Here is a 25,871-nt window from a genome sequence, read left to right on the forward strand (position 1 = left end):
GCCACTTCCTGGCTCCATGCACTCACTCCAGTGTTGGCTAGATCGATTTCCTGATAGGGATAAAGTTGGACCATGCCTGCCCAATGTATGTCACCATGGCCACTCATAGTCTCCAACAGGGGTGCACGTGACAGGGTGTCAGTTGTCACCCTATAACAGGAAGTGCCTGAACAAGGATCTTCAAAACAGGTTCACCAGGTATTCTTTTAGGGAAAGCTGCAGATTTAAAAGGATGAAAGACAACCTTTAAAATGATACTAACATGTTAAAGAAGAACTCCTGATAGAAGAAATGTTAACCCTTACAGTGCTTGTTTTACAGATAACAAAGATATACTCACCTGTCCCTCAGACACGGCTGGCTGCTGAACTGATCCCTGCAGCTTCTCTCCCCCTTCACTCCAGTGGTGTAAATACAACGCATGGGACTTGAGGACACTGAGGGACATTCAAACACCGGAGCAGAGAGAGGCTGCACGCACCTGTCACAGTCGGGTGAGTATATCTTTGTTATTTGTGACCCTAGATAAAAACGAGTACTTACCCTTGTAGTGTGGGGGTAGCCCCACTGTAAAGGTTAAGATTGCTTCCGCCCAGAGTTCTTCTTTATAGTTTAAATAAGACTTTACTCATTGGGTACAGATCTGCTTAAGCTGGTCATACACTGCTCGAAAATTAAGCCATGGATGGACCTGCCAGCTCCTCCTTGCCTGAATAAAGTACATTTGTCAAATTAACCTTTGTGAGAGTAACTTATCCAAAAATTCTTGGCTGGACAGTGCCTACATCCAATCAGATGCAGGCGTAGCATATAATAACTGGCAGCAGGGATTTCTTCATCCATGCTGTTGAACATGGATGGGGGAAACAATGGATATCTCATATTCAGCCTGCGGGGCTAAATGAGAGAATTGCTAAGCTTGTATGACTTCATTTAGTCTTAAAGTGACCGTACCTGTCACTATTTATAAGCATTATTATTTTGCATTAATTGAAACAATGGCTTGCATGCCATATTACAATCTGCATGCCTGCTGCATGCCTGCACTCTTATGCTGTGCATATTCCAATGAGCTCCAGCGCAGCTGCATGCACGTCCCCCATTTGCATAGCAGCTAATGTGACAGCCTTAACAATGTCAATAAAACAATGTAAGTGACTCCACCGTTTGCGTCATCTGACACAATTGGGTCACATAAAATAAAACTTTCAAAGGAGGAGCTTTCACTTGGCACAGTATAAGGCAGTACAATGTCAACATATGCAAGCAGGTATAAAGTTGCCACCATGCCTTTCTCTAACTGCATGAAATGTGAGCAGGTATCATAAAAGCGCTAATAAAGTATTGTCGCAGCAGAAGGAGGAGGTAGATAGGTGAATGTACAGTTAAAAAAAAAACATCCTTCAGCATTGCTGTTACCAGGGTAACATTACTGGATATAAAAAATAATTTCCTGTAAAAAAAAATAAAAAAGAGGAATTTGTGAAGTGCAAGCTCCGCATCTCATGGTGACCATTTAGCCTCTCCGGCATGCCAGCAGCGCTCTTTTGTAATGCAAGCGCTTGTTACATGCAATCTCTTCATTTCTTCTCCATGGAAGATTTGCAATGATGAGAGATTGTCTCATTGAGAAGAGAAAGTTAATAACAGCTCCTGCGAGCTGCTGTCTCTGAGAGCTCTCTCTCTCTCTATTTCTCTCTCTCTTTCCATGTCTCTCCCCCTCCCCCCTCTCTCTCCTCCAGTTCTGCTGCTCCGGCTCTGAGCGTCACTCTGCATCCGACCACAGACATGGCGACAGTGGTCCAGCCCCTCACATTGGACAGAGGTAGGACTAGATCAGTACCTGCTGCTGTTGTTGATACTGATGCTGCTGTGTGCCTGTGTTTGACATTGCTGTGCATGATGGCAAGCTTCACTGGGAATGCTCTCCTTGTTATACAATGGATTAAGGCAGAGTGTAGTGTGAAACAATCTGCTTCCACAGCTCCTGAACATCTGAGTGTGTGTGTATTGCTGGAACAGTCACAGGGAACCTATGCTGGCCGGGAAAAAGGGAATACATGACATTGGGGAAGCTTTCTTACAAGCAGACAAAGCCAAGCAGTGAAATGATTACCTGGGAGCACGTTGCTGTCACATCTATCTCTTGTAGGCTTCATTCTCTTGTCTTATAACCTGGTCATTGAGTAGAATTATATGAGAGAGTATAGATGGATACTGCTCTACATGTGTCTTCTATGTCCATTGCGAAGTTTTCTGGATGTGTCACACTGGTGGACATTATGACAGAGTTGGCTAGGCATCCATGGTGCTGAAAGGGGGCAGCAGAAGGAGAAGGCTCAGCACCTGCTCACGATAATGTGCTACCAGGAGCAAGGACAGGCACATAAAACCAGTCTGAATCGGAAGGGGAGGGAGGGCAGCTCTGTTTATCAGATGTTGCAACTGGAGCTGGAAACAATTAAAATTTGTGTAAGCAAGTTAGGAACGGAAAGCTCAAAGTCACAGTGAAGTGTACAAGCTCCCCCTGGAGCTCACTGACTTGAGATGTCATTTGAGGCATCCAACCGGGGAATGGTCATTGTTTAAAATGATCTTGAAATAAACAGGGATGCTTGTTTTGACTGAACCTGCATGCTCATGACACCTTTGACCCTGGTCTTGGAAAAGAAAAGTGACCAGCTGGGAAAATTAAAGTTGGGTTATCAGTTTTTCGGTCATCCTGGGGTTGTGTGCACAAAACACACAGTTTCCATAGGCATTGAATCGTTTTCTGATTCTATTGGAATCAGATGGATTGGGTGATGATTATCTCTGGGTTTAGTAAATGTGTGGGGCTGGTATATAAATGTACTATATTTCCGCTTTACATTGTATAGGTAACAATGAAGTAATCCAAGTGAAATTCTTTTTTTTTTAAATCCGTATTATTAAAAAAGAACGCTGGGCATTAAAAAAAATTAACTCTTGCAGTGAGGCTACCCCTGCCCTGCAGAGGTTAAGTGCCCATTTTGGTCTAGGGGGCTAAAATAAAAAAGATAAACTCACCTGATCCTAAGTTCACTCCTGACTTGTCCATTTGACTTGCATTGGAAGTGAGGACCCTGAGGAACATTGCGCAGCCGGAGTAGAGGAGGAAAGAGGTGATCACTCACTGCCACAGGACTGAGGATCAGGTGAGAGTATATTCTTTATTCCGGCCCCTAAAGTTGTACTTAACCCTTGCAGTACCTTAAAAATACCCGGAGTTGTTCTTTTGTTCAGATTATATTTCCACTTGTGCAGCCAAAAATTGAAGTACACAAGATAACACCTATGTTATGTTTCTTATATTTTCCCATTCACATACATAACTTTAAAAAAAGTGCTTCTTACCTTTTTACTTGTGAAAATTTCTTAGTTAATTCCCTTCCCCTTTATATGTAATGTTAAGCTGGCGACTGGGCAGTTATGGTTACTATACTTAACCCTGTATGTATTGTGCTGGCAGATCATCATCACAATTCAATATCAGTTGTAAAATATGTGTGCACAGTGTCTGTCCTACCAAAGGATAAGAACTCTGGGGGAAATGATTCCTAACCCTGCAGTGGGGCTACCTCCGCACTGCAAGGGTTAAGTGATTGTTTTCGCCTAGGGACTAAAATAAAAACGGTGATAGTCACCCAATCCTCACAGTTGGCTGGCTCTTAAATATGTCCTTCCAGCTTCTCTCTCCCTCCGCTCCAGCAGTCTAAGGATCCTTGAGTCATCAGATCCGATATACAGTGTATAGGACATGAGGACGCAGAGGACATACCATCTCTGCAGCAGAGAAAGAGACAGGCTGTAGGGAATTGGGTAAGTATAACTTTGAGCACTGCGTAGTAGCTCCACTGCAAGGGTTAAGAATCATTTTTCCAAAAGTTCATCTTTAAAGTTCTCAAGGTTCGGGGGGTACATTGCAAGGTAATGTACTAAAAAAAAAAAAACAAAAAAAAAAAAAACTGTCCTTGAGTTTGTCCTGTCCCCTAATTGCACATTGCCATTGTCTATTCTAATCAATAAAATCTGTCTATTGAGTGTATAAACTTGCTCCAAAGAAACAACTAGAAAGTTAACTAGAAAGTTAAGAAATACATTTTTTTATTATTTTTAGGTTTGCTGTGTGAATAAGAACATATAAACATATTAAGGGGGTTTCTCAAAGCTTACTGCAAAAGTTTAAATACACTATAAGCACATCTGATGAACCTTTACTTTATTCATTCAATACTGTAAGAAAATGTAAAAATAATCAGTCAAACAAAAATGTTGGATATACAGCAGTCCACTGATTAGACAACACAGGGAACATACACTATATTGCCAAAAGTATTGGGACACCTGCCTTTACACGCACATGAACTTTAAGGTCTTGTTCACACCTAGGCGTATTGCATATGCGCGTCTGTCGTGCGACCGTTGCGCGTTTTTTTTACCGTGATTCGCTGTATAAAAGTCGCGCGACCGTCGTGCGTTTCCGAAGGCTACTTGGCTGTATCCCAATGGAAACGCGCAACAAAAACGGCCCAAAGTAGTACATGCACCTTTTCAGGCGTGGGCTGTTTTGTAGCGCGTTAGGGACGGGCGGAAATACGCCAAGGTGGGAACGAGACCATTGAATACAATGGGATTTATATTTTTGAGCGTTTTGTAGAGCGTTCGTCGAGCGTAGAACGCGCTACAAAACGTTCAGGTGTGAACGAGGGCTAATGGCATCCCAGTCTTAGACTGTAGTGTTCAATATTGAGTTGGCCCACCCTTTGCCACTATAACAGCTTCAGCTCTTCTGGGAAGGCCGTCCACAAGGTTTAGGAGTGTGTCTATGGGAATGTTTGACCATTCTTCCAGAAGCGAATTTGAGAGGTCAAGTACTGATGTTGGACGAGAAGGCCGGGCTTGTAGTCTCCACTCTAATTCATGCCAAAGGTGTTCTGTCGGGTTGAGGTCAGGACTCTGTGCAGGCCAGTCAAGTTCCTTCATCCCAAATTCACTCATCCATGTCTTTATGGACCTTGCTTTGTGCAACGATGCGCAGTACAGTTGGAACAGGAAGGGGCCATCCCCAAACTGTTCCCACAAAGTTTGGAGCATGAAATTGACCAAAATGTCTTGGTATGCTGATGCCTTAAGAGTTCCCTTCACTGGAACTAAAGGGCCAAGCCCACACCATAATCCCCCCTCCACCAAACTTTACTCTTGGCACAATGACACTTTGCATTGTACTTGGTGATGTAAGGCTTGGATGCAGCTGCTCGGCCATGGAAACCCATTCAATGAAGCTCTCTAAGCACTGTTGTTGTGCCAATCTGAAGGCCACATGAAGTTTAGAGGCCTGTAACCATTGACTCTGCAGACAGTTGACAACTTCTGCGCACTGCGCTCTTCAGCATGCGCTGACCCCGCTCTGTCATTTTACGTGGCCTACCACTTCGTGGCCGAATTGATGTTGTTCCCAGTTGCTCCCATATAATACCACTAACAGTTGACTGGAATAATTAGTAGCAATACATTTCACGGAACACCTGAATCCAATGATTTGGAGGGGTGTCCCAATACTTTTGGCAATATAGTGTATTTCCCAGGGTGCTGCACAAGCTATGTTGGGTTCTCTGACTCCATGGGGTTGATTTACTAACCTTATAAACACACCACGAACATGTATACACCTCTGTAGTGTGTTCCCTCCCAGCATGATCTATGGGTGGAATCTAAACACCTTTGTAGTGTGTACACACCCAGCAGGTGTGTTGTGCAAAGCCCTGCCCTGAATTACAAGGTGATGTTGTGTAAATTAGCTCTACATTGTGTTGCTTGCGTTGATGAATGCAGGAATGTAAATGCATGAGCTAACCATTTTTGTCTAAACTGTGAAGCAGCATTATATATGCATCATGTGCATGATTTTTCCATATATGGCATTAGTGGAAACATGCTTATAGAGACTTTTTGGTTGATAAATACGCTTTGCTGTGTAAAAATCACACGCACCTGGTGTGTGCGTGTGCTTAGGTTAGTAAATCACCCCCCATGTATCAGCTGTACAGCTGATGGAACACTCTTTGCAGTTGTCATAGATTTCAGCTGAAAAGCTTGACAGACCTGTAGTTGTCTAGTGCAGATAACTTGTCAACTTTGTGATCTTGCTTTACAAGTCACCTTTAATGGTAATAATCAATTTCAATCTAAACTATAAAAAGTTAGTGAATGTTTTTTTAGGAAACCTTTAGTGAGGAAGTATGGGGTGAGGCATAGCTGACTTCTGAAAATGCTTGTTCTCCAAATGTCTTGCTGAGTGATCCGATGGCTTTAGAACTTTCATTGACTCTAGACCAGTGGTTCTCAACCTGTGTAATCTCAGGACCCACATTTGTCCTTGGCCGTTAAGTCGCGACCCAATGGAATGCACGGCATTGGGTACCGTGCGTTACGATGCGGGCGTGTGTCAAATGAATGGCAACGCAACACACCTCCCACACCAGAATGCACGGTAGGTGAAATTGCATGGTACCGTGTGTTAATCGCACGGTACTAGTGTGAATGGGCCCTCAAAAACACTGACATACCTGCACAACCACAGACACAATCTCACACACAGACAATGTAAAAATAAATAAATTAAGATCCACCCAGTCTCCATACCTTCCGAGAACTGGAGAGGATCCTCAGCCAAGAGTCCAGTGTGGGCTGCTGTGCTGTGACAGAGCTCCATCCATATGTGCATTGCTTGTACACCTCCCTTGTGCACCCTGTAGAGGTGCCGGGAGCCAGAATGTGATGTCACTCCAGTCAAGGCACCTCTACAGGACACATGAGGGAGCTGTAAGCAATGCACGTATGGATGGAGCTCCCTCGTGCCCATACCCCAGCCCACCCCACCTCAAGCTGACACTTTGTGCCGGGCAGCATATTTTGAATGGCCGTGTGGCAAGAGAACTGAAAGTGCTGCTCTAGGAGAAGGTTGAGGAGCCTCTCGCCTGGAAAAGTGGAAGGCATGCCCGCGACCCACTGAACACAGGGTCGCGACCCACATTTGGGTCACGACCCACCAGTTGAGAACCAAGGCTCTAGACAAATATGCAGATCAGTATTTATGACGTTCCAAACCTGCATGGTTATTCCAGCTCAGTACCGAAGCCCAAGAAACAGGATCGCCGCAAAATTGATTGAAAGTCTTCTGTACACCCTGGATCCCATCTTATGTTTTTCCTTGAGGCCCTTTTGTAGATGAAAGCTCTCTAACCAGAGAGCTCTCATTATACTCTTGTACTCTTCATTATAGACTTTTCTTTCTATTACGAGCTGTAGGATATCTTTTGAATACCACGCCCATACCTATACTTTAACAAATGTAATGAGGCCTCAGGTAGCCAGACAAATAGAGATTTCAGAAGGAAAAGTCAAAAATTGCAGCATTGATTCTGGATTTAAACTAAATGCACTTGAGTTGACCTGTGTTGACATTCGTTGCATCGATGTGCATTTTTATTACGTGTTGCATCCATGTGTGGGGTTGTTTAACAGGTGCCAAAATACATTATTTTGCTAAAACAGCAGTTGAGATAATTTATGAAAACTAGAGAAAGGAGAGAAAAAGTGTAATCATTCACAGCAGTTTCATCTAGTTTCATCTTTCTTTTTATTGCTGGTTTTTGTAACTCATCTGACTAAACTATGTCCCAAAATGAACAGATAGTGATGCATCCATAGATCAAGTAACATAGGTCCTTTAAACGCTAAATATATTTAAACAGGATCCTGTTATTGTACAGTTTAAACATTCTCTGTGGCTGCAGATTGGACGATAGAGGGTCATTACTGGTATACTTTCTGTTGGAAAAAATATTCTGTCATTCCATGTTTATGTAACATCTTCTTCCAAGCTTTGTTCCTTCAGCCCAATCTACTGCACATTCTTATACTTTTATAATATCAATTATTAATGGTACAGAAACACTTTGCATCGCAAAGCTGAACTTTTTTCTAACACTGCTTTACTGTCTCTTAGCATTTTGATGTGAAGCAAAATCAATGCGAGTGAAGCCAGTAGGCAACTATCACATCATTGGAAAGTAATCGAAGCATGAGACATATGTGTTACATCTCTATTAATTTGCCCTGGGTCTTTTTCCTATACATCATAGTACACTTCCATTCATAAAATCATTGATGCTGTTATTACTAGGTCATCAGTAATTTATGGAAAAGTACTTAACATGGTATTTGAATGTACTGAGGTTCTGCACCTTGGCAGAATTAAAGTGGAAGCAAGGTAAGAAAAAAAATGCAGACAGGATTTCTATGACACCTTCTTGATGCCATTCACCATTTTCTTTTATCTGTATACTGAGTTGCGTATGCACAGCTCAGTGCACAGACCTGGCATGCTGAGGTGAAGTAACTCCCATTCGCATGCACAGAAATTATGTCATTGGGGCCCGGCCAATCAAGGGGATGCTGAATGGGATCGCTCTGGCCAATAAGTCTACCATAATGTGCTAATATGCTGTGGATACTAGCACATTATGTGCTACTTTAAAAAGCATTACTTCTATTTAAAGTGATATTAAACCTTTAGTTTTTGTTTTTATTTCTATCAATGGGAGACTGCATTTATGCAGAACTTTGTTTTTTTAAATTTTTCAGTTCCTCATTTTCTAGTGGGTCCCCGCATTGCTCTCCCTCCCGTCCCTTGCACGGTTGCCTCCATCAGCTAAGCAGCTGCTGCGGAGGCACTGGTGCGTGCACGTTTCCGGCCGTATCCACCAGAAGTGCAGCTGAGAAAGTATGGTAGTGGTGTGGTGCAGAGGTGTAGCCATACCCGGGTTTAGGAGGATGGTTGAATGCCTGTGCACTGTGTTCTTGTGCATGGAAGGCTACCAGTGATTATTACTTAAGGATGAACTCCACAAGTACAGTGACATTCCACCCAGCTGTTCCACCCCCTGATAAATTAATAATTGCAATGGCCACAATGTAATTGATGCACCATGCCTACAATAGTAATACATATATCCCCCTTCCTAAAAAAATATATTCTCTTGGTCAGTGTATACTCTATAGATGCTATATAAATTAATTTTAATAATACCAGTTATTAAAAAGTAACAAGTTAAATATTTTATAAACAGTTGTCTGCCAATTCTCATTTTTACAAAAAGGCACATTTTATGTTTGGCTGCGCATCAAAGCAGTTGTTTATTGAATCCTGTATGTAGTGCTTCAGAATTAACATATACCGTTTATCCTGAAATGTCACCACATGTATAATCCTCTTTTACTGTCCTAATGCTAAGTAATTGACATGACATACTTTTATGAAACAGCAATTCATGTATGTATCCTTGTGGAATTATTTAGCACTGTATTATACTTGGAAGTTTAAGTATTTCTTCACACAATAGATAGAAGGCTATTTAATGACATAAATATGTTCTTTATAAATGTTGGCATATAAGTTTTCATGGATTCAGCCATCTAAATACAGTGAGAGCTGTATCTCTTATCTGTAGCCACTATTCTGCAGGCTGCTACAGACCAAACAACAACAGCCACAAATTAACATGTAGTAATATGTAGACCTATCTCCTTACTCCCATTCACCTCTAAACTCCTAGAACGCCTCATCTACAACCGCCTGAGTTGCCACCTCGCTAATAACAACCTTTTGGACCCCTTTCAGTCCGGCTTTCGCCCCAAACACTCCACTGAAACCGCCCTCCTAAAACTCACCAATGACCTAATAACCGCTAAAAACAACGGCCACTATTACTTACTCTTGCTATTAGACCTCTCTGCTGCTTTTGACACTGTTGACCACCCGCTGCTCCTCAAAAAAATCCTCTCGCTTGGCCTACAAGACTCTGCTCTCTCATGGTTCTCATCCTACTTATCTACGCGCTCCTTCAGTGTCACCTACAATTATAACTCCTCCCCTCCTCTTCCTGTAGGGGTCCCCCAAGGCTCAGTCCTTGGACCCCTCCTCTTCTCCATCTACACCTCCTCCCTTGGTCAACTAATAACCTCACATTGCTTCCAATACCATCTCTATGCTGATGACACTCAAATGTATCTTTCCACTCCACAACTCTCCCCCTCAGTGTCCTTGCGTGTCACTAATCTACTACATGACATATCAGTCTGGATGTAACAACATTTCTTAAAACTCAACCTTTCAAAAATTGAGCTCATGATATTTCCTCCACCACGTGCACCATCAAACACCATTTTACACGCCACCAGTGCACACCCCACTCCACTAAAAAGAAGTATTCCATATGGTCAATATTTACGCCTCAGACGAATTTGCTCAGTTGACTGCCTCTTTGAGGAGGAGGCATCCAAACTAAGAGATCGCCTTTTGCTGAGGGGCTACAGTAGACGAGTTTTGAAAAAGGCCTACCAACGGGCAAAAATTCAAACACGTGATAGCTTAATCTATACATTTGATAAAAATTGAACTAGAGATCAACAAATGCCAACAGTGAAATTCATCACGAGGTATTCAGAGCAATATGACCAAGTGAAGCGAACCTTAGAAAAGCACTGGCACCTACTCTCACAGGATCCGATAGTGAGCAAATATATTAAAACCGGACCAGAGATTATCTATCGACGCCCACAATCATTGCGGGATCAACTAGTGTGTAGTCATTATCGGGAAAACGAAAGTAACGAACAAACCCGAAATGGAACTTATTGTTGTGGCCAGTGTAATTTTTGCAAACATATCAAGCAGGGCAAATCGGTTAAGCTTCCCAATGGTCAAACTTGGTATCCCAAAGATCACATAAATTGCCAAACCAAGGGAGTGATCTATCTGATGACCTGCTGATGCAATACTTTTTATGTAGGCAAAACAATATGTCCTTTTTTCAAACGGATACAAGACCATGTCTACTTATCATCAAATGGGAAAATGACAACTCCAATAAGTAGACATGTGGGATTGTATCATAACTTTGATTCAACCACTCTACTCTTCTATGGCCTAGAACACATAAGGGAGGACACACGTGGTGGTGACTGGGACAAGATCATCCTTCAAAGAGAAACCCAGTGGATATACAGACTACGGGCCACCCAATCACCGGGACTCAATGAACACTTAAGCTTTAGGCCTTTCTTATGATATACTTCCGATACAATTCCTACATGTAGGGCCTTATAAGGTGTTAGATGTGGGCACTCTACCAACAAATAACCAATTAAAAATATAAGTAATAAATAACAAAATAACAAACTAATATAAAATAATCACCTAGTTAATAGGTATTAAATTAGCTGACTACTATACTAAAAAAGTAGATCCAGGCTCCCAAAAACTGGGCTTTTGTTCTCGGCCCTGCATGGTGTGCCCCTGCCGTCTCAATGTTCTCTTCTCTCCTTTCCATTATTTTGTACCATCATCAGATGGCACTATTTTGTATATATTTTCTCGCACAGACCAGGGATTTCTCTCCACCGGATCCGCTGACTTATGGGCTGTGGCCCACTGCGAGAAGTGTTCTCCATCTTCAGGCTAGAGGATTGCACTCCTTGTACTGGGCCGCTGTCATCGGTCTATCCGGTTAGGTGCGAAGACCAAAACATACATGCGTATATAGGGCTGGGGTACACTTTGAACAGTGTTCTCCATCGGAGATCGGATGGACTCCACTGTTCGGACTGTACCGCTGTTATGGGTTAAGCTAGTAGATGTGGATGGTCATATTCGTATGGATACATCTATGTGTACTATTTTACTGTTATGGGTTAAGCCAGTAGATGTGGATGGTCATATTCGTATGGATACATCTATGTGTACTTTTTTTCTATAAAGAAATATTTTTCATAGAATCTTTTCACTCCCTTTTGGGATTTTTGGTCTGTGGGCTGTGGCGGACTCCATACAGTGGTTCCCACCTTCTCTTCTCGGTGGGATCCGTTGATTGGACTTCGCGGCGACCCACTGACATTGAGAGAGAGTGTGGGAAATGTTTCCGTTTTCCTTCTTCCTTTCCCGCACCTTGTCGTATTCCAGTGATCTCTTCCTCATATATTTCTGTCACAGTTTCCATTTCACATCAATGAAAAAATATATGCAATGTACAAATGTCTACTATTTATGGTTTCTTGGCCAACCTACCAATTTCGGTCCAATATGTATCATTTGGAACAATTTATGGAACAATTTATGGATCAAAATAAATATAATGAAAGTTTGATGATAGATATTAAATGTATATCATGAAATGTTCGATCTATATCTTCATACATGTTCAAAGAGCCATTACGAATGCAATTCATATGTGAAAGTCTTCTCGGTGGGACCCTTATTGGACTCCCAAATCTGGATTGCTTTATATCTTTTTAAGATTTATTATGTGTGCATCCCACGCTCCCTTGTCTCTTCTTTTTCTTACTCTCATTCCCTCTCCATCTTGATGCTCAGAGATCTCCACCTTATCTCTCCCCAGTTTCTTCTTCTCAACTCTTTCCCTTTTCTTTATCTCTCACTTGAGTACTTTCACATGGGGACCCCGGCCCTAACTATTGGCAGACAGGGTGCTGGCCTCCACCAACTAGAAACGACCCCTCAATGTGTTTATTGATGTTACCATCTCCCAAAGCGCCAGTTCCTTCACCACACTCCCCGGCGACTCGCACAGGGGGCGTTTCCTGGTATGGACCAGGTGACGACGCAATGACGTCACCAGGAAAGCGCCGTTATTATCACCCACGCGAGCCCCCAGCGTCAGTGTACAGCCTGAGAGGGCTGTATTAGCTGCTGGGGGCCCGCTATCGAGAGAGGAACGGCTACCTCACGGCGTTGACCGACAGTCTTTTGAATCCACTTCTAATCCTCTGTGAGCAGTGGTATGTACTTATTTTAATCACTATGTCCAGCAAGGACGATATAGTCCAGCGGGTGATTCCCACTGAGACTCAGATTAGTTCTATGATCCCTTTTGAGGCCCCAAATGGTATCCTCTAATTTTTTGTTTTGCTTTTCAAACAAGGTACCTCCGTCATCTCTTGATTGGGTCTGCCTCTACTGGGGTTGAGGGCCTCCACTTTTCTTCTCTCCCTCTCTCTTGTTCCCTCCCCCCCCTGCTTCATGCTTTTACTCTCTCACCGTCTTAGCCGGGTGGAACGTTTGGGACGCACACAGACTCCAAGGGTAGGTGATAACTTGTCCATGCACGTACAACATCTTCCTTGCTGGGAAGATTTACTCTCTCTCTACTGGTCCTCAAGACTATTGTTCATGGTAAAGAAAGTGATGTCAAAGCCATAGATCTTAAATTGTATAAAAAACAAAAATCAACAAATAACCAGACCGTAAAAAAATTCTCAGGTTTCAGGTTCTTGAAGGCACTGTGACCCTTTAAATTTGCATCCGCAGCCACATTTTGCACCTGATGCCCCCAGCCACCATACACTGTCTCTGGGACAGTATTAAATGACCGCAGACCCACATTGGTCCCTTTTACCCAGTCGCAACCATTGGACTTCACCACAAGGAGGACACCCACACCGAAGATAGGTCCCCCCATTCATTTGTCAAAATTATCAGCAACCAAAAATGCCTTCAATGATCCAAACCGACAAGTAATTGCCGTGACTAGTCAATACAATCCACACGAAAAGGGAGGGATGCTCGTCTCTCGTCTGACAATCTCCAACTGGATTTGTGTGACTCCTCCTCACAGATCTCGCACCAAAGCCCCTCCTAGCCAACCTTTTTTGCCCAATCTGATAAGTGCCCCTACCTTACTATACGTTCCACCTTTCTTTAACCCTTTCCTGTCCTGTCCCCTTCCCAACCCTTGTCATGTAGGCCTTTCGCTCATTCCCCCTTCGTTTCCTGGCTCCAGGCCTGTCTGAGGATTCAATGGGCAAACCGGTTCTTTTGACAGTTTTCTAAGAGTGAAAGTCCCCTTGCTTTGGAGAGATCTCTTCTTACTCCAGGCTGTATCCCTGGGAAAGGAAGTTAAGGGAAATCTCCCTAATAGGACACAGAAGTGTTAACCATTCACTGATTTATTCAAAACTAAAAAAAAACAGTTTTGTCTTTACATGCACTTAAATAGTATTTTTTAAAGTACATTCAATGTAATGCCAGTGTAAAAATGAGCACCACCTCACCGACAGCACATCTCTAGCCAGGTCTAGTCTTTCACCTTGCATAACATTATACTGTTCTCATGAATGTCTTTCAAAAGGCTTCATACTCCCAGTTTTCAAATGGCTTTAATCAGTCATAATCCACCGTACTTCCAAACACCTGGCTACTATAGCAACTAAAATGTGGGCCTTTACAAATTTGTGGTACGAACTGCCACAAGAAATCTTTCTTTAAGCATTGCTCCTTATTTCTTAGATCTCACTTGCTGTAAGACTGTGTATAGAGGAGACAAGGTATAAAAAGATTTCCCCCTCATTTTTTCAGTTAATGTCAAATATGCCTTATCATTTGAATTTGTTTCAGCATCGCTGATTACATTAATTTATCACTTACACTGTCATTGAATGGTATGGTGTCTGTGTGTGTTTATATGTAAATTTAGATTAAATTACTTTGTCATTAAATACTTATCTTATGTGGTATGCAGTAAGTTTAGTTTTAACATAATTATTAGATATACACAACCATGTTGTCTGCTACGAACTGTTATTTTAGTCATTTGTTATGACAACATTCTTCGGTTTATTGCTTAATGAGCCATTCCATATATAGAGGCAATAGGAGTAGTTTTTTTCTGCCACATGAGATATACTGTCTTTTCTAAGTGACATTAAATAATGCTGTCACAAATTATCAGCTGAAGAGGTCTCTCACCTCAGTTTTTTTAGTCTTCAATTCAGATTTTTTTTCCCCCAAGCTCTTCGCTTCTGTTCACACTTTATTTTGTGTAAATTGACCCTGAGAATCTTAAACATAGATATCAGCTAATGGTTCAGAATGCAGGAAAAAACCCATCTTTAGGAGAAAGCTAAAGCAGGACTCCTGCTTTATGTGTCAAAATAGTGTTTTTTTTCCAGCATACGAGAGAAAAGGACCCTTGCTCTCTGTGTGGAAGAAATTGTTTCTCTGCAGAGGTCCAACACACCCCCTAAAGAGTCAGACCTTTAGTTCTGCAATCACCAACGTTCCTACTACCTATTGAGGTCAAATCCAATTCCTCCATGCTGCTTTTACAGTCACAAGGTCTATAGAATTCTTTTGATGGTTTGTGAGGTGATAATTTGATTAACTGTATTACAGTAACAATGCTACTGTACCTTTCAGAAACGTGTTGGTAGCTAGATGTAATTTCAGGTCTGCAGGCCTAAACTGTCTTTCAGATTCTAAATTGTGAACATTTGTCTAAAATAGTGACCACTGAATTAAGAAAATAGCTGTTACATCATCTCACTTGTATATTTTAATGGCACACTCTGGTTTTAATCATTTAGTCTTGTTTTTTTTTAATGTTATTCTTTATTTTTACTTTTTAATATATTCTTTTCTCTATTTACTTTTATATCTTTTGTAATAATAAATTCTGCATTGCTAAGTAAAAAAGTCAAATATATCTATTTTTATATTCTTTCCTCCAGAATGCTTTCAAGTTTTATCACAATAGACAATGTGCTTGGAGAGGAGAGGACATTATTATTTTACTTGATTTTGAGAGTAAAAATGATTACGTAATGTCAGATACATACATATGTTTTCTTTATACATGGATAGCTATGTAATTTGCACAGAAGACATTAAGCCGGCTCTACTAGTACAACCCCATCGTGTTTCTGATACCCAACTTACAATTATCTGTTATATGTTTTATCTCAGCACAATACAGAAGACTGCTATTCTGTCTACTAATAAACAGACATTGCTAGAGCAACTGAAAGAATATGATAAAGGTTTAGATAATGCTTATTACAATGTTAGATAAGCATGTCAAAGCTTTAATCCAATTTAAAAAGATAGGGTTGTATTTTCATTGCTTATTATAGAAAGGGAAAACAGGGAAAATAGGATATAAAGTAGGCATTTCTGCATGTGGATGCAGGCAAGAAAGGCACAGGCAAAGAGCAAACAAGCATTGATTAGCTGTATGTAGCCAGTCCACACAGCAGCAAAGGGTTGAACTCCGTGAGTAGTCAAGGTTTACTCAGGGATCCAGCCATTCAGGCATTGTCATTAGCAACGGAAGAGACAGGAGTGTAGTTGTGAGTTGTATCAGCAGCACTTGCCAAGGGTTTACAGACGGTAAAAGTCAAAGCCCCAACTTAAAGCATAGATGAAGTCTGGAGTCAAAGCAGAGATGAAGTCTGAAGTCAAAGAAAGTTCAGGGCAGGCAAAGTTCAAGCAAGGTAAGGACAAGCAGGGTCATCAGCGAGTTCAATCCAAAACATAAAAAAGCACACACATCCCTAATGAGCATTGCAATCTTGGTATAAAGGAGACGACTGCCTGAATTAATTAGGATGAGGATGCCTGCTGGTGCTTGCCCATGGTTATTTACCTTCCCCCATATGCAGAGTATTCCTAAGGTCATAAAGAACCACTGCATAGGTTGGTACATTGGAAAGGTAGACCAGGCCACCCAGGGAAAGCAGCAGAAGCTGCTGTAACTGGTGGTATGGAGATTCAGAGGAAGCAGAAGAAACAGCAGATGAAGTCGCAGAATCCCCATTAGAAGCATGAGATAAACACCCCACAGCAACGGCTTGATAATTGACCATGCTCAAGACAAACAACCATTCTAAAGATAGTCATTGGATGCAAAATTTTTAAATCAGTAACAGGTGAGTTTCTACACAGCGAAAGGATTTGAGGCAGATCTTTATTCGTACGAACGTGTTCTCATGTGTTGCTTAAATTGATCTAAGTACTTACAGTTTATTTATTTTCTTGCTGAAAGAGCTTCAGAAAGCCTTGCATATCCAACTTTTTTTTGTCTACCTCTTTAAATACTACAAAAATAAAATTGCACAGTGTGTGTCTTTGTGTGTATGTGTGTGTCTGTGTGTGGGCATTTCTCCACCATCTTTCGAGTATTATACTTCTTGACCATTACATATTAAAAGCCCTCGCGACTGCAAAATGTGCATATGTGGGCAAATCCTTTGTGTACTTTCAGTGGTATCATTTTTTCAAAATTAAATTTGGTGTTGGCTTCTTTGTAAAGCAAAGCAAACCCAAGGAACAGTGTGTGAGAAGAATACTTACCGCAGAGGGAACACTTTGCTGGTTAGTGTATTTGTGGGTAGTGATTTTGCTGCTATGGCCATTTTCATTATTGGGTTATTGCAGTTTTGCTTGAAGGTTATATTTATTGTATAACGTAGTTGACTTAAAAAGTTGGATTGATGGTGGAAACACAATGAGGGGAGTTATCAAAACCAGAGCAGACAAAATCTGGTGCAGCTCTACAGGGCAACCACTCAGCTTCTAACTTTTATTTTCAAAGCCTGACTGAACAAACTGAAAAGAGAAGCTGATTTGTAACTATGGGCAACTGCAATAGATTCTGTCTGCTCCAGTTTTGATAAATTTCCCCTATTGCTCCATATTCTGCCTATTTGAAACACATGGACACTGCTAACTTAGTTATTATTTATGTTTTGGCCAGAAAACTGTAAGAAAGATGGTGGGACAACGGTCCCTAATTCTGTCTTCTTGAAACACATGGATACTGTAATGGACTGTCAGACCTTGGTTTTCTGACTGTGAGGTGGTCGGTTTCATCAACAAAACAAAATATAAACAGACAAAGGGTCTCCAGGGTCATGTATATGTACTTCATACATGGCTGCATCTTAGGGCTAGGTGCTTTGAGCTGCATGCACTCAGTCAACTGCTTTTGTACTTTGCTGCACTGAAGTTAATGCAGGCTACATCATGCGTTGGAATTAGCCCTGCAGCCCTTTTTCTTTTAATTACTTCTGCCAGAGGCCCCTGCCACTGAAACTTAGGCTGATGCAGAAAACTTGTAAAAGAAATGTGAAATTACTAATTCTCTTATATAGCTAATTGTATTTATTGCTAATTGTTACTCCATGTCCTTTGGAAATAATAGTAAGTGTGGGTGGGTGCAAATCGACAAGCATATTTCCCAGAACGAGGGACACCTTTCAACACAAAGTATGTAGGCAAAGGACACTCCCCCAATTATGAGGGCCGCAATAAAGGAATATACAAAAATGATAAGTGAAACCCACATGTGCTATTTTATCCTCACTACCTTCCCTCACTAGATTATTTGTAAGGTTTATTGCACTGTAACATTCCTGTAGTTAGGTAGTATATTTTATAGAGGTGTATAAGTAGGACCAAAAAGAGGGATAACTAAGAAGAGAAGAGAGACAATGGGCTTTGGTTCTGAAAAAGGGACAGGTGCTCCAAATGAGGGACATTGGGAGCTATGGAGCTATGTCCTATACAATGTAAGCATGGCAGCAGCCGCTATTTAGCTGAAAGCATGAAGCTAAAAGGCGATGAAAGATTACACAATGTGTGTATTTGCTCCCTTATAATTGGTGTTTTTCCCATTTTAGGTCCTATATGAGCCTTATTCTTTCTAGATTTCTACTTTGATCATCCCAAACACCACATGTATACAGCCTGCCTGCCAAGAAGGCCTTTCCTGGCATCTATTGTTATCATATGATCCATAGCTCTAACTTCCTTCCTCATTTGTAGGAAGCCAGTACAAAGGAAAATGAATGGTAAAAAAAACAATTCTGAGTGTAACCAATCATTTTTGGCATATAAATTCTTAATGGTCTGCATAACTGGGCTGGAAGGTGTTCCTCTTTCTCATCTCATCTCAAGGTATATTTGATCTGCCAGTGTGAGACTTTCCTTGCCCGTATGGCTTTTTGATAGCTTTTTTCTTTTTCTCATTGGGTCAGAGGATGATAATGGCAGTTACACTGTTCACTATTACTATTACAGTTGATATAATTCACTCTTCTCAGTGTGACATCTCTCAGACATGACTGTAAACCAGGAATTTATCTTCTCCCCTTACACTAGTGATGAGCTGTACCATCCCCCCCTCTTTTTAAGATGAGCAGAAATGGACTAGGTACAGTGCTGTTTTGCACCGACACAACCCTACAAAGGATCTAATGAGGTTTCTAATTTAATAAAGAAAGTGTGCAACGCGTAATAACAACAGTAATTAACAAGGATTATTTTTTTTACTGAACTGATTTCAGTAAACTGTATGAAGAGTATATACTGGTTACTGCACTTTGCACATCATCATTGTATTTGCACTCTTGAAAGGAATGTTGTGCTGGGGAATATATGTGAGATGTCTGGATTCCCCCTTTGATAGCCTTGTTGCTTGGCTGATATGCTGATCTACTAACTTCACCCGAAGGGCCCTAAGATAAGTATTCAGATGAGGTGTTCTGACCTCTCTTGCTACATACTTAAGAGTTGATTTGTAAATCATCTACCCAGCCATATGGTGGCCAAATGCCATTTGAAATATGAGTTTCCTGTGCTACTCAGCTCCATCTTGCGGCAAGAATGTCATGTGAATGGCATTCAAGTTATAAATCATCCCTCAAGAGTCAGTGGGCCTGATTTGCTAAATAATAGTTGCATCAATGAGCTTGTAAAGCAGCCCAAGCAGGTGAAGTGTACTCTCACAGTATTTACACCAATCTGATGCTTGTGTAGATGTGCAGTTTATAACAACGTACATATGGCTAATTTACTAACATATTATTGTTAGTTGACATGCGGTTCTGTATGCCAATATGCTCCAACTAAGTGATGCAATACCTAGAATCAAAATGGGATTTTCCCTGTTTTATTACATTGGACAGCTTTTTAGCCTTTGTTGTTCATATAGGATCAATACATCATGAAGTCTTTACTGATATCACTAAAGGTGACAGTACACAAACATCACTGAAAGTAATAAAGCCATAGTATATTCTTTAACAAGGGTAATGTAGTGTAGGTGCCAAGAAGTGCAGGCTTAATTCCTTAAAGTCATAAAAACAGCGAATTTAGATGTTGGGAACCTCAATGTATGCATTAAAGAAGAGAGTATGCTTCAGCAGATCCATTAAAGGATTGTGTATGGAGTAAGGAGCGATATAAAAAAAGCTGTAATGAAATTCAGTGCTTGAAATGAGTCCCTGAAATGAATCATTGGTGGATTTATATAGGAAAACCTTTAATAGTTAAGGTACATGAATGCATTTTTAGGATCTATCTCCTGAGTTTAGTGTCACTTTAGTTTTCAAGTTTTATACTTTTTAAACTGTCCTATTGTTTTAGCATAAAAAAACTCTACTGTTTTTTGGAAAGAATAACAAAACAGGCTGTCTAGTTGTAAATAGCTTTTATGATTATTGTCTACATCCCGTCCTCTAAGCTTCAGCGACAGTAGATACTATTTCTTTCTAAATAAACACATTTCAACACAAATTTTCCTAGCTTTTGCTTTGCATAAAATCTTGAACACATGGAAATTAAAACAAAACAACAAAACATGACAACATAATTGAATATTTGTTAGCATATAACTAAATTGGAAATGTTTGTTTTATATAGTATCGAGTATAAGTGAACAACATATTAACTAAACTGGGTTGTATGCATACATTAACTATATAGCATGCAGTTTATCCCCATTGTCTCAGCTTACTCACTTACCTTAATTGTAGATATATCAAAGTGTTCTTATTTAGGGGTCAATTTATAATGTGTTTGCACAGTGTATAGCTGTGCGAAGGATCATTACTGTCATTAGACGGGACCGAGAAACATAGGAAATGCCTATGGTCCTTGGCTCCATCTAGTAGCAATAATGCGCTGTGAGCATTGTTGGAACAGGTATATGATGTGTGAACGTGTTATTAATCACCCCTTAGACTTAAAATTACTTTTACGTCAGTGGCTTATCAACATTAGATATGCCCTTAGTTATTTAGTGTGGTTAGTGGCTGTGGGGAAAAAATTAATTTTCATTAAGAACACATTAAAACTTAAAGTGAGTCTGTGCTTTACCCACGCATGACAAAGAACCAGGTACTCTTCCCCAGAATCGTATACATACCTTCTTGATGACTCCATGCTACTGCTTTCTGTACATGCGAATGAAAGCTCTGTGTAAGGAACGACTTGCTGGAATTGTAGCTATTGACTTCCCATGTGACAGCTTTGTCATATGGACTGGTTTCCAAATACAAGGTATATCCTTCAGCTCTCTGCACTGAGCGGGAGGCGTAGAGAAGGAAAGGTGAGCATATGCTGCTGGGCAGGGGCGTATCTGCCGCGAGGCAAACAAGGCGTTTGCCTGGAGCGGCAGATTCGCTGAGAGTGGCGGGTCCGTCTGGGGGGGGGCTATTGCTGTGCAGAAAGCGTAGGGTTGCCACCTGTCCAGGATTCACCCGGACAGTTCGGGTTTTGAATGCTGTGTCCGGTTTTCATGGCACCAGGAACCTTGAAACAAGATGTCAGGTAGACGGGGGCAACCAAAATTAAGATAGGGGCTACTGCCCCTTACTGAAAATAGCCTCAACTGTGATATTTACATATTAATGGGTGGTTCCTTTTACATATGAATAAGCAATGACTCATTCTCCCCAAAAAATATGTCTGCGTGTCGCTAGAGTGTTCGGGTTTCGCTTGAAGTAAAGGTGGCAACCCTAAGAAAGCGGCGGGTCCGTCCATCAGCAGGGACAGCCTAAGAAGCTCCTCACCGCTGTGTTGCTTTCGCTTTCACTTTAAAAGTTTACACTGTCACGGAGGAGAAGTAAGTGCCGATAGATCAAAGGCAGCAGAAGAGGCACACAAAGCAGCGTCTTATCATGACAGCATGACAGTGATCTCTCTCTCCCTGGGGAGGATGCAGCTTACCAGCCAACTACAGAGTCCAGCAACAAACACCCATGCAAATGCAGCTCATCTTCCGAGTGTCCCAGCTGGTGGAAGAGACGGCTGTCATGTTACATGAGATGGTCAGTGACTGATGGGATGTTACATGAGATGGTTAGAGACTGCTGGCATGTTACAGGAGATGGTTAGAGACTGCTGACATGTTACAGGAGATGGTTAGAGACTGCTGACATGTTAATTGAGAGGGTCAGAGACTGCTTGCATGTTACAGGAGATGGTCAAAGACAGTGAAAATATAGGCATTTGTTATCTACTTTTAATGTACAGAAAGGAAGCCTAAAGAGGGTGGAGTTTAGTGAGGAAGGGGTTGGTCTTAAACAGGAAGGGGCGGGGCAAATTTAGATTAGGGGGGCGCTCGAGTTTAGTCTTGCCTAGGGCAGCACAAAACCAAAATACACCACTGCTGTTGGGGATGGAAAGACATAAAGCAAACGTGTATTTTTTTCTCTGAATAAGCATAGTTTGTTTGCTTCAAGAATTTTGTATTTTTTTTTTTTTTTTTTTTTTTTTTTTTTTTTTTTAAGGTTGTTCCATTTAAAATTTTTTTTTTTTTTTATATTGATCTTTTATTAAGGCTGTTGCACTTTCAGGGCCCTTTCAAATTCCAAGGCCAAATGTGTCTTTGTTCAGATCAATGTCTATTGTTGTCATTTATCTAGCTCTCTCTATGTTTGAGAATTGTATGCATCCTTAGAGCATCCATCAGAGCTGGCTGGCAATACAGATACAAGCTAATATAAGCAATTTATTTCAAAGGGACTAGTTACCTTCTGTTATAAGAAAGCTCTGCTGTCAGGTTATATATTATCTACTAACAAAAACTTAACAATACAGTCTATAATAAAATCAATATCTTTATAGGCATTCCATAGTTTTGGTTTGCTAACCATAGTCCTTTTTCTTAAACAAGGGTAATATGACTGTAGAGCCTCATTTGCCCGTGGTTTTAAAACTATGATGCACATGATGACTTATGTTCATTTATCCCTGTAGCAATGCTTCAGGCAAAACAGGCAAACCACAAGCTGCCCATGGTACTTCATTTTAGCACTATGGAATGCTATAAATAGAGCTGTAATGAAATTCTGTGCTTGAAATGAGTCCCTGAAATGAATCTTTGGTGTGTATATATGGGAAAAACTGCATTTGATTTAAGAACAGTTTTCCTCAAAATACCTTCAGATTTGTATATTTTCTGCCAATAGAATATGTGTGTCAGTATTGCTGTTAGGGATTGGGTGGGTTGTGGGGGGTGTTTACTAGACCACTAGCTGTAGCGCTGATCACTGTAATATTGTATTAATGGTCATTTGGTGCAATCATTTTACCTCCGGCTCTGTTAAGCAGCATTTCTCAGTTTCCTCCAGAGTATTCCATAGACTAATGGCTCAGTACAACAGTGTATAGTCCAAGGTGTATTGTATGTCATCTATTTTTGTTTCATGCTTTTGCAGACTATCTATGGATGTCTTGTTTTGAAAGTAAAATAGGCACATTTGCTTGTGATTTGTCACCTAAAATGATGCTTTTTAAGAACTGCAGTGCATCTGCTACTAGATTACAAAAGTGGGACTCTTGTGTTTTGCCAAGTCTAACAGCAAAACATAAATACAATCTGTTCATTTTAGAATGTTTTATGCATCACGAGGAAAGTTAGAGTGAACATGAAAATGTGCAAATTTCACTTTTGTAAATTTGTAAGATTATAATAATGGAGATCATACAGCAATTTATTATATCTTCTGATTCATGATTTCCTTTAGTTGCACTGGCTGATTTTGTTTTTCATGGAAAATACACTTATAGTGTTACATTCGAAATCCTTAACAATTGTACAGTTTCTCATTTCTATGAACTAAGTAGTAACTATTTTGATGTAATAGCTTTAAGCTTCAAAGAATAGTCTTAAGAAAGTTACTGATAAAACATTTTGAATAGTTTCATTATTTTTTAATGTCAACATTTAGATGTCTTTTCATCAAGAGCATTTGTCTTTTCAACAATTTGCTCTTTCAGTACTGTTTCAGTACTACAATGATACAGTGCTGACATTCATTTTCCAGTACTATGTTGGACTCTTTGGCATGAATTCTCTAATTACCCCATATATATATATCTATACTATATGTCCACATTTAAGTAACAGTTACAACACAGTATACTCAGTAACCAGTCTACATAGGAAATTAGACAATACCCACTTGTGTGTCAGCCAATCTGACAGGTATTTTGCATTTGAGCATTCACTAGCTTTGAAAACCTTTACATGACAACACAGAAGTGCATGAGGCACAGTTACTTAAGCTCTAAAACTCAATGATCTCTTCTATTTAAGAACCTCTTTTTTCAAAAATTGCATGGTAGTTTTAGATAGGTGTTGCATCGACCCTGTAAACCTAATACAGTTTAGATCTGGTATTGAAAATATATGTGTTGTAGCACCAGACCATACAGGTTTGCACACATGAGAAATGCAGCTGAGGAGCACTTTGGCGGAGACCTCTGGGACATCCTGGAGCTTCCCTTGTCTGTTACAGGAATAACCTTCAGTTACAGTTTAAGGAGTGCCAGAACTTAGTTATTTTGTGGACATATACTATATTGCCAAACGTATTGGGACATCCCTCCAAATCATTGGATTCAGGTGTTCCGTGAAATTTCCTTGCTACTAAATATTCCACGGTCATCTGTTAGTGGTATTATAACAAAGTGGAAGCAACTGGGAACAACAGCAACTCAGCCATGAAGTGGTAGGTCATGTAAAATGACACACCAGGGTCAGCGCATGCTGAAACACAGTGCGCAGAAGTCGCCAACTGTCTTCAGAGTCAATAGCTTCAGACCTCCAAACTTCGTGTGACCTTCAGATTGGCACAACAACAGTGCGTAGAGAGCTTCATGGAATGGGTTTCCATGACCGAGCAGCTGAATCCAAGCCTTACATCACCAAGTGCATTGCAAAGTGTCGGATGCAGTGGTGTAAAGCACACCTCCACTGGACTCTAGAGAAGTGGAGACATGTTCTCTAGAGTGACGAATCACGCTTCTCTGTCTTGCAATCTGACGGACGTTTCTGGGTTTGGCAATTGCCAGGAGAACGGTACTTGCCTGACTGCATTGTGCCAAGTGTAAAGTTTGGTGGAGGGGGGATTATGTTGTTGGGTTGTTTTTCAGGGGTTGGGCTTGGCCCCTTAGTTCCAGTAAAGAAATATCAAATCTGCGCTTATGGGTGGTCTTAGAAAAACTAAACAAAAGTGTTACAGCTACTGCACTATGGACACTATTGTCCAGCTGGTAGATGATAATAAATGAATATGCAGCGCTATGGGTCCAGATTATAACTGGTTAAAAAATGGGTCTAATCTAAGGGATGCAAATAGGACAATAACCACACAATGTGTATAAAAATAGACCTCTTATAGGTCAAAAATGTGCAAAATTGCAATTGGTGCATATAAATATATCCGATACGATACCACAACAAACACGGAAGTGCGGACTCTTTGATTACTGCTTCTGACCGGCCGGATATTTCAATTTTAAATGTGAGTTTTTATATTTACTTCAATAAATGGTCTTTATATACTACACAATGGGGATTTTTTTCTTTTTATAATTATGGTAATCCACCGTTCTATGGGACATCGCCGTGAGAGCTAATAAAACAGATGCTGGGACATCGTGGTCTACCAGTGGGCTTCCTACGGTTTATATACAATATCATTGCGGTGAGTGTGCACTCCTGAGGGAGTGCTGGTGTGGACACAATCCCGGTCTCTGAAAAGACCACCAGCACATTTAGGATTATATATTATTACTTATTTTCACTCATCTACTACGAATTAACCACATTGGATTTGATACAATCATTTGGACTTTTATGAATATATATGCACCAAGAGTTTATGAATTTATATTTTTGCTCTTTTAATTGTATGGATATATA

At 40.7% G+C, this 25,871-nt stretch overlaps 1 protein-coding gene across 2 annotated transcripts in view; it reads left to right on the forward strand.

Moving 5' to 3' along the window:
- Positions 1-1,692: 1,692 nt before the first annotated feature.
- Positions 1,693-25,871, forward strand: part of LIN7A (lin-7 homolog A, crumbs cell polarity complex component) — a 61,754-nt gene continuing 37,575 nt past the window's right edge. Inside the window, exon 1 of one of the 2 annotated variants that reach the window (XM_018552915.1) lies at positions 1,693-1,825. In XM_018552915.1, the coding sequence (XP_018408417.1) occupies positions 1,789-1,825 (37 nt within the window). In that variant the 5' untranslated portion in view covers positions 1,693-1,788. The remainder of the gene's footprint in view (positions 1,826-25,871) is intronic. The other variant, XM_018552916.1, reaches the window with a different exon arrangement.

The sequence above is a fragment of the Nanorana parkeri genome, unplaced genomic scaffold (genome assembly GCF_000935625.1).
Source record: "Nanorana parkeri isolate BGI_ZX_2015 unplaced genomic scaffold, ASM93562v1 scaffold101, whole genome shotgun sequence".
NCBI classification, from domain to species: domain Eukaryota; kingdom Metazoa; phylum Chordata; class Amphibia; order Anura; family Dicroglossidae; genus Nanorana; species Nanorana parkeri.